A 10574-nucleotide genomic window follows, 5' to 3' on the forward strand; every position below is an offset into this window, starting at 1 on the left:
GTTTGGTTGGGCTGGAGCAGCTCGTAATACACTACCCCCAGCTGATCTCATAAAATGCAGAGCATAAGCTTGGAACCGTGGATATTTCGCTTTGGCGTTGATGCTACTGCTTCGCCGGGCTTAACCCACGATTTTTTACGCTTGGGATTACTGTAATATACCCACTTTTCATCACCAGTCACAATACGATGTAAGAAACCTTTCCTTTTTTGTCGTTGAATCAGCTGTTCATACGTGACCGTTCGATGTTTCTCGGCTTCAGTTCATATGGCACTCAAGATCCTTCCTTTTGTATCATTCCTAATACTGTCAAACGTTTCGAAACTGTTGTTCGATCAACTCCTAATGATTTTGCAACATCGGATTGCGTCTGACATGGATCTTCAGCAAGTAATGTTTCCAATTCTTCGTCTTGAAACTTTTTTGGTGCACCACTGCGTTCTCTATCTTGAACATCAAAATCATCATTTTTAATGGTTTAAACCAATCTCTGCATGTTCTTTCCGACAGAGCATGATCACCATAGGTTTCTACAAGAATTCTATGTGCTTCAGCTGCAGATTTCTTCTGAATAAAGTAGTGCAGTAAAATTCCCCGCAAAAACGGGGAATATGACATATATTTATTTGACACGAAATTTGACATGTTTTATGCTACGAAAAGAAAATGTTCTTTATAAATTAATGGAAAGACACGCACTGATTTTAAACATAGGTTATAGAACTTCAATATAGATGTGTCATCATCTTGAATTATACACACAAAATTTTTATACCGCCATCTGATGGTGAAACGGCGAGAACTTATTCACACTCACAATATATATAATTATAAATAATTTTATGATTTTATATATGTGTGTGTGTGTGTGTGTGTGTGTGTGTGCGTGCGTGCATGCGTGCGTGCGTGCGTGCGTGCGTGTTATATTGTTATGTCCAGAGACCACGCGGAGGACACCAACACGCAAAAACGGAAAAAAGGGGGGAGGAGAAGAAGGAAAATGTAACAGCTTGGGTCCGAACGCAAATCGAAGGAGGACGCGGCCACCGTTATTCAAATTTTTCTCGGGCGTTTGGGCTCTTCCGATCACCGAAGGATCGAGGGGATATCTGCCTTGTCTGCGCGGAATCGAGGAAAAACATCAGTTCGCGTGAGTACAAAACTCGCGGCTATGAATAAGGAAGAAAGAAAAGATAGAGCGTCCGAGCTTACCGCCTTACTTACCAGGAGGAAGGGGGAGGGCCAAGCGACAACGGCAGGACGTCTGTTCTGGCTAGGCTTCCTCTCGTCCTTCGATGGAGGCGAATGGTTTCGTGCAGCCACTCCGCCGGTTCCGTGAGAGGAGGGCCTCGAGTTTATGAGGGAACGGGGAAAAGATTTCTCCCGTGTCGGGAACAAACTATATACACCGGTTCCAGACTCAACTGTTTATTTGAGGCAAGGCGCCTGATGAAACTCGGAACGTAAATTTGTAGAAGAACGTATATATATTTTACATCTGTGTTATAAAGAAAATTAACGGATATGGCGGCCTGAATTATCCTCGAATGGAAACATAAATAAGGTTCACGGTAGGGATGGGCGATACTGTATCGAGATTTTTAAATAGCGATATTTTAAGTTCAAATATCGATATTTTGTATCGATATTAAACTTTGCGATATTGGCATGTATCGATACGTGAACAGCAATATCGAACTTTCGATAGTCTGAAGCACATTCAGAAATCTTACTCGATGAGTAGAGCAGTGATATTAACTCGAGTCCCCGCTTGCCAGCGTTCTTCCTCCACCATCCACGCACACAGAGACGTTCGGCCCATCCGTATGAGAGCGTTTTCACATGGATAGACCGAGCGCCTCTGCGTGCGCAAGTGGTGGGGAAAAAACGCCAGCAAGCGGAGGCTCGAGTCAACATCATTGGAGTAGAATAGTGGCTCTCACATACAGGAGACGGCAACGCGGCGCTGTAACAAAGCGGCAAAGCAGTCGCGCCGCCGCGTCCCGTATGTGGGAGCTATAAGATTCAATTGACCAATCAGGACAGAAACAAGTAAGATTTCTATATCATGATTGGTTAATGAACGCTACCATCTGACTCCACCGGTCAGTCAGAAGTCATTCCTATTATAGGCCTCGTTTTATTATTCGTAGATCCATCATTCACAGTTCTGCATACACATGGAAAAAGCGATCGACAATCAATAGTCGGACGGAATAAAAATAGAGACGTATGCGCTTTGTTTTCATTTATTATTACTTAAGCATAATAGTAAAAATAATTAAATAATTGTCACTTCTTCTGAAACGGATATTTATGTTTGCATGGATTGGCATTTCGTATTGTGTTATTGCAGTATGTATTTGAGTGTGTGTGTTGAAGGGGAGGGTGTATGCGTATATTGATTACTATTTGATAATAGTTTCTACGTTTTTCAGAAGTTATAACGTACATGCATGATATCGCACTATGCATATATATAATATATTAATTATTGAATTTGAGAACTGAAGTGGAACCTGAGAAGAAATCCTAACCTTATTGTTCGCACGTCCACATCGCTACTCTCCTCGTTTCATGCTCTTGTTTATTCTATACCAGTACTTATCTCATACATTACCTAACTTACATGTATTATTCATTATCATATAAGTATTCTTTCTACATCTGTTTTTTGTGTACAATGCCGGTGTCCAAAAGCAATTATTGGAAATATTTTTTCCGAATCAGTGAAGGTAGCAAATGTAACATTTGCCAACAGAATATAAAATCTTCGGGAAATACAACGAATTTACGTTTTTATCTAATACGAAAACATCCTACGCTTCAATTTGAAATGAAGAGAAGTGAAGCTGATACCAATATAACAGATGCTACAGAATCCTCAACCTTAACAAAACAGAAAAAACTGATAATAAATATATAATTACATTTTGTACGGAAAACTAACATTTACATTAACTAACATTTACTAATTAAGTAACTAATAATTACATTATGTTTATTATGATATAATTTAAAATAATATTACTAATGTTTAAAGTTTTGTATGCTATACATTTTAACCACAGGATGAAATTGATGAAGATAATCCAAATGACAATTTTGAATTATGGCGCAACCTATTCCATCTCCTGCTTCTGTGGCATCATCAGTCATGTCAAATCTATCAGATCACTCACCATCAGAAGCATCAAATGCATCATTACTAAGTGTGAAGAAGAAGCAGTCTACTCTTGATTACACTTTCCAAAACCAAAAGTCATTTAATGGTATTTATATAAATTTTATTCTTTAAAATTTTTTACATTTTAAAATAAATGTTTATCATTCGTAAAATAAGTTACAATATCAATTATCTTATTTTGATTTCTTTTTTAATTGTAAATGGAGGAAAAGAAGCCGAGTTTACTAATTATCTTATTTTTATGATTGCAAAAGATAATTTGCCATTTGCAACAATGGAAAAGGAAGGACTTTCATGAAAATAGTAGCGCCGTTGTATACTATTCCCAGCCGAAAACAAATCTCGAGTCTAGTAGAAGAAAAATATGAGCTTTTATCAGGTATAATAAAAACTCGATTTTCAAACATTACAAATATATGTTTAACAACCGATATTTGGACGGATACATTGAATACAAAAAGTTTTTTAGGCCTCACAGCTCATTATATATTAACAGAAACATATAAATCTGTGACTATTGGTGTTACTGAGTTAAACGACAGACATACATTTGAAAATATAAAAATGTGGTTGTTAGACATGATACGTAATTGGAATATAAATAAAGACAATATTGTAATCGTTGTATCGGATAATGCGGCTAACATAAAAAAGGCAATTGTAGAAGCGTTTGGTATTGAAAAACATTTACCGTGTTTCGCACACACATTAAATTTAATTCCATCGAGCATTATTAAAGATGACAATACTGTTAGGGAATTCTGTAAAAAAATAAAAGCTATTGTGACGTACTTTAAACACTCTGTGGTTGCTGCAGATGCATTGCGAGCTCAGACAACTCTCACGTTAATACAAAGTGTCGAAACTAGATGGAATTCGACTTACGACATGCTTGAACGATTTATTGAATTGGTAGATAAAGTGAATAATATTCTTCTGCGACAACCTACAGCACCAATAATGTTGATGGCATCTGAATTGCACGCTGCAAAAGAATTTGTTTTGTTATTAAAACCGTTTGACGAAGCTACTAAAATTATATGCGGTGAACATTATCAAACTGATAGCAAAGTTATTTCAATCGTTAATACATTAAGAAACAAATTAAACGTACTTGTACCGACTAGTGAAATAGGTATTTATTTCAAACGTCAATTGGAACATCAATTCGTAAAAAGGTTTAATGATATTGAGAAAATCCTTCCACTGGCAATTTCAACCATTCTAGATCCTCGATTCAAAAACACTCATTTTTGTAATGAAGATGCGTACGCTTTTACCATTAACAAAATTACGCAACTCATAAAGATGGAAGAACTAAATGAATGTAACGTGATAAACGAGCGAGAAACCAATCTCACAGAAATCGATAGTTTTTGGTCCTTTCACGAAAATTTGGTTACTAAAACAAAGCGTTCCTCGAAAAACGATTTAACAATGGCGGAAGAGCTCAGGTAATATTTAAATCAATCACCATTACAAATGGATGATAATCCTATTAGATATTGGCTAATGAACACTCATTCCGCATTAAAAGAGCTAGCTTTAAAATATTTAAGTATAATTGCGACTTCCGTTCCGAGTAAACGATTATTTTCACGGGCTGGTAATATTATGATCGAAAATAGAAACCGTATAACGGGTGAACATTTGCAACACCTTTTATTTCTAAATAGCCTGCCAGGAGAAGATTGGTTATTGTAATGGCTTCATCCACAGGATGCAAGCGGAAATTCAGGCGATAGCTAATTACTCTACCGTAGTAATTACTACTTTTCTGTAATAGTTCTGTAATAGGGAGTTTTTGCAATTCCGCATTTTATTGGCTATTGCCCGAATTTCTGCCGCGGGAAGCGTTGCGTTGTCCTGCGAATAGAAGTCATAATTCTTTTGTAAAATGTATATAAAACAAAAATAATTTACAAAAATAAGTTAATTAGGTAGATTTCTTTATGTATATGTTTTATAAGTTCATATATTTGTATAAACAAACACAAATAACGTATAAAATACAAATAGATAAATACATATTATGCATTATATTTATTATAATTTAATTGGAATGCAGTTATTAATAGAAATATCGAGTATCGATATTTACTAATATCGATATATTCCATCCGATATTTTTGGTATATCGATACTGTATATACAATACGTATTGATACAAAATATCTATATTCTTCACTGCATCGCCCATCCCTAGTTCACGGGCGCGGCGAGAAAACAAAACTGAAATACGAACTAAACGAATGCAAAAGAACAACCTCCATTAATTGATATCGCACCGGAAGAATACACACGCTCACAAAGAACGGTTAAGGACTGGACGAAATCGTGGGAGCAAACCGCCTGCACGTCCTTACTCGACGGTGGCTCAAAGCAGAAACAGAAGGAGGCAGGGGTTCGCGTCTCGCCGCCGGCTCGCAACCGCGGGAGCACGGTCCCCCCACCTCCACGCGTCAGTAGGGGAAAAAAGGGGGGGCAACGTTGCCACACTCATCGCTCCCTCACCGCTCTGCACACACCCGCAAGAAGTTCTTCCCACTGGAAGTCAATATATAATTATCACATTCTCCCTTACAGGATGCATAACCACGACTCAATTATGCCCCCTCACGCGGGAACGCAGTCTTATCGACCCGACGCAATGACGCACCGGCGCACCCGGAGTCAACGCCGCCCCCTTCCTAGTTAGGTGGACCGTCCACGACTTCGAATCCGTTTTGGGCCTCTACCCTCCGGATTTTCATGGGTATCTGACCAGCCCTTTTATTTAGTCCGAGCCATCAACTTTCCAGGGGAAACCGACTTCCTCCTCCAGGGGGCCGAATAACTCGGAAAAAGATCTACAGCGCGCATGACTCCTCTCTCTATACTTTTGCCGCCCTTTTGACGCGCTTCCATCTTTGGGTCCTGTACGGCTTGTGCTGGCCATACCAAAGGTCCGGTAGGGTGCGATTGGTACGGAGCCGCATCTCGTGACCACAATCGAGGCACCTCCACACGTGTCGATCGAAGAGCGGCGGTGTGTCGTCTGCTGTAAGGTGATCGACTGTGACGTTCCACCCACCCCTGCGGTTGATCCACTCCATTTTCTGGACAAATAACCCGCCGTGGTACAGGCAGAACTTCAATAATTTTTCTCGGCAGAAAAGCCAGGCGTGAATCATCTCGTGCAGGATGGTCTCCATCAACTCCTTCTTGCTCAGGTAGTCCTGGATGGTCCGGCTGATCTTGATGTAGCGGTACTCGAATTGGGTCAGCCCGGAGGAGGAATGCATCCCTTGCCCCCACCAGATGGTGAAGCCCCGGATTTGATTCTGGAAATATTCGGCGTTGAATCAATCAAAAGCCAACTTCAGCTTGTCTGAAGAAGCGGGGTCCACGGGAGGCGAGTCCGGAGTCACACTGCCTCCGCTGCGCAACGCATATAGCACCACGCGAACCATGTTCGGTCGGTCGAACCTCAGCGTCGGTGGACGGCAACCGAAGGAAAAAATACGGGAAGGGAAGCGATACGCCGTGAACAACAGCTCAGTACGTAACAATATAATACTTCCAACATATACTTATATTATTATTATTTTATTGATTCTATAATTTCTTCTATAATTCTCTACAGAATAAAACGCAGCCATAATATCGACAAATTTATCAATACGTTCATATTGATATTTTCGTTTAAAAATGAATTTTGCTATATAATATATATATAATATTTTTTTTTATTACCATATCGCGGTATTCCTCCTTGTACATCACGCCAAAAGCGTTCTATATTTTGTGTATGTACTCCTATAATTGAATCCACAAAATTTTCACTATGGTTTACCGTTCGATAAACATAATTGTAATTCGTTAACAAATGATATGCAGTAATCACTATAAATGATGCCTGGTAATATACGACGATGAATGATAGGTATTAGAAAGAATTTAGCTGATCTTTTTTTCACAAGCAAGATGAAGAAACAGCCCGCGCCTCTTTCAATTGCTCCAAATAGCTATTGATCACTTATCAAACGTCCACTATGTTATTTGCGCCTACCAAACTTAGCTTCGTCAATTTCGACAATGACATTTGGGCCGCCAATTTCCTTATCGCCGTCTGATAACCATTGTGCTATAAGCTATGCATATATATGAGAAAAAGATATGTGTTTATGTTGTAAATGTATAATTGTAAAACGTACCTCATGACAAAAGTGTATCCAGTCAACAACTGTATCAGCGTACATTGATAATTCCGTTTGTAAAAATACTTGGCGTGGCAAATTTAATAGCATGCAATAACAAAATAAACGGCATATTTTTGTTATGCCTATGTTAGCACGTGCAAACCACGTTCCTGTTAAGGCACTAATTTTAAAATTACATATTTGTCGTTTTCGGTTTTTGCCACGTAATTGTTTGTAATATGTATTTGTGCAATGTAGAATAAAATGTTGTGAATTTTCTACATTCATCTGTATAATAGTAGCGCACCGTGGACATTTTATTCGGTTTCGAATAACTTTTTTTTCACTTAAATATGTAATTAATGTTTCATAATTGTGTCAGATGTAAAAATTTGTGAAACAACATTTTATATGAAAGTATGCTAGGCCGTCTCAACAACAACTGAGGAATATTCAGGACAGATGTTTACACATAAGTATATATGAAACTGAACATCTAGCACGAACGTGGTTTGGGCGTGCTAACATAGACATAACAAAATATTATAAATATGGTTTAGGCGCTGTGTGTGTGTGTGTGTGTGTGTGTGTGTGTGTGTGTGTGTGTGTGTGTGTGTGTGTGTGTGTGTGTGTGTGTGTGTAGGTATCCTCTTAAGTTAATTCGATTTTTTATTTATAATACGGTGTCCAAAAATTATACTCATTACATATATGCAACTTTTTTAATAATTTTTTAATAACCAATGAGCTAAAATCTTTTGATTGTCACTCAGGACAGTGTCCTTGATAATATATATCAAGGAGGTCATTGGAGGGTGCTCCGTTATAGTCGATAATTACCGAAAATTAAACTTATTTTGCACGCAGTAGACATTACTGAATATTACGAGGGCATCAGGTTATGACTTGAAGGACATACAAAAAATTGTGAAAAATACGATTTGGTTGCATGTATGCGGACGTGTATGTGTGGCCCGATTCCTGACGGCGTGCGAGTGAGATGCGCATGCGAAGAGCCTCATAAGGCTGAGTTCCCACTTAGCGCACCACGCGTCGCGTCGTCCATCGCGGACCAATAAAATCGTCCTATTTTATTGCCTAACTTTACGACGAATAGAATGGGACGATTTCATTGGTTCGCGAAGGACGGCACGACGCGTGACGCGCTAAGTGGAAGCATCCTAATTATACATAATTATGTATGGACAAATTTTATATACATATAATTTTATATATTCGGTTAGGATTTGATATACTACAGCAATATTACTGTAATATTACAGTGCAATATTACAAAGTAATATTTCGATAATATTATTGTAATATTACATTATAACATGTTATATTATTGTAATATTGCAATATTACTACGATATTACGTAATATAATATACATGAGATATATAGATTCTCCTCATTGTTATAATTATAATATGTACTATACAAGTTATAAGACAGCATCCCAGGAAAAAAAGTTCAGATAAAAACCAGAAATTCATTTTGTCAAGATCTGATCAGATATAATCAGATATAACGTTATATATGATTAAGATTTGTCCATATATAATATATACAATTATATATGATTATATATAGACAAATCTTAATCATATATAACGTTATATCTGATTATATCTGATCAGATCTTAACAAAATCTATATCTGGTTATCTGAACTATTTTTTTCCGGCATTTCATTCCATCAACTGTGCAATTAATGTACAGGACAGCTATGGCAGGCAAAATTAAAGTTATTTTATAAGCAGGGGACATTTCTGAACATTACGAGACCATTAGATTACGCTTTGAAGGACTACATAAAAAAAATAGTGAAAAATACGATTTGGTCGTGCTGACGTGTATCTCCAGAATGATCCGTTTAAGATATCAGCGTAACTAATTGAATTATACGGCATTTCGAAACGTTCGCAGCGTGGAGTGAAACGGGGCTCCTCATTATTTTTGTACAGATGACCGGTATTGTAGTTCCATGTATATATATCTGGGTACCTATTATGGACTTCTTTGGAATCAATTGCGATCAGAAACATTCAATTATTTCCTATATTTCTATTGTCTTTTCTAGGGGAAACGGAATTATTCCGATCGGAATTGATTCCGAAGTTCATAATAGATACCTTGGATATATTTTGCAATTATAACTACAAAACTTGTTAGTAATCTTAACATTTCATCAATCACTCTAAAGCGCTTTCGCAGGTCTTATCACTCCCAGGTAAAACATAAGATAATTTTTATGTCAACATGATATCATTTTCACATCTTTGCCATGAAATTGTCATGAAAATGGAATCGTATGACGTCAAAGTGATTATATAAAATTATATATAATTTTACATTTTTATATATAATTATGTATGAAATTTGTACATATATGTTAATACATGTTACTTATATATAATCATGTTTAATTATATCTACAATTTCATATATAGAGGGACTTCCGGTAAAGAGAGTGACAGTTGAGTGCGTGTAGTGTGATTTTTGAGAGAACAGATCGAAGGAGAGAAGGGAGGAGGGAAGTGAGAAGTGGCGGAGTGGTTGAGAAGGGTCAAGTGGAGGTGGAGGAGAGAAGGGGTAGAACAGGGGGAGAGAGGGGTCTAAGGAAGCGGACAGAAAGCGGGTAGAAGTTAAGTGACTAAAGAAGTTAAAAGGCCATAGAATAGTAAAAGAGTTTAGAGGGGTATATAGGCTGGAAGAAAGAAGTAAAGGTGATGACATCAGTCGGCAAGAATAGAAAGTATAGAGGATGTAGGCAAGATGGGAAAGCTGGGAAAATTGAAAGAACGGAAAAAATGGGCAGAGAAGGAGAGAGCAGTGGAGGAGAAGGAGGGTGAGAGAGGGGGACAGAGGGTTGGAGGAGATAAGAAAAAGGTAGGGAGACCGAAGAATGTGGAGAGGCTGACAAGAAAGAGAGCGAACAGTATGCCGCTGTTAAAGATGTTTAAGAGGGGGAACAAAAGAAAGGAGAAACAAGAGGAAGAAAAAAAGATGGAAGGGAGAGAGGTGTTTAAGAAAAGTTCAAAGGTAGAGAGGCCACAGGGGAAAGAAATGGGAGGGGGATAGGAAGATATTGGGAGGGAAATGAGGGAGGGTTTTAGGGAAATAATGAGTAGGTATACTATAGGGGTTCTAACCCAGGTCCTCTGAGGGGGGGGGGGGAGGGGGGGGGGGGGAGAGGCGGGGG

General features: G+C 38.1%; 1 protein-coding gene across 1 annotated transcript; it reads right to left on the reverse strand.

Annotated features, from left to right (window-relative positions):
- Nucleotides 1-6060: 6060 nt before the first annotated feature.
- LOC116853620 (sprT-like domain-containing protein Spartan) lies at nucleotides 6061-6949 on the reverse strand. The gene is made up of 2 exons (XM_032834751.1): nucleotides 6923-6949; nucleotides 6061-6510 (listed from the first exon to the last, which is right to left on the reverse strand). The coding sequence occupies exons 1-2, from the start codon at nucleotides 6947-6949 to the stop codon at nucleotides 6061-6063; spliced, it is 477 nt and encodes a 158-aa protein (XP_032690642.1).
- Between the last annotated feature and the right edge of the window lie 3625 nt (nucleotides 6950-10574).

This window comes from Odontomachus brunneus, unplaced genomic scaffold (assembly GCF_010583005.1).
Source record: "Odontomachus brunneus isolate Ranch 3 - 2012 unplaced genomic scaffold, Obru_v1 Obru_scaffold_383, whole genome shotgun sequence".
NCBI lineage: Eukaryota > Metazoa > Arthropoda > Insecta > Hymenoptera > Formicidae > Odontomachus > Odontomachus brunneus.

Bases quoted from the DNA above. Each gene is read 5' to 3' on its own strand.
- LOC116853620 (XM_032834751.1), bottom strand. From the start codon at position 6,949: ATGTACAAGGAGGAATACCGCGATATG. The intron at 6,511-6,922 runs GTAATAAAAAAA...GAATATTTCCAG, and splicing joins AGGAGGAATACCGCGATATG to AATCAAATCCGGGGCTTCAC.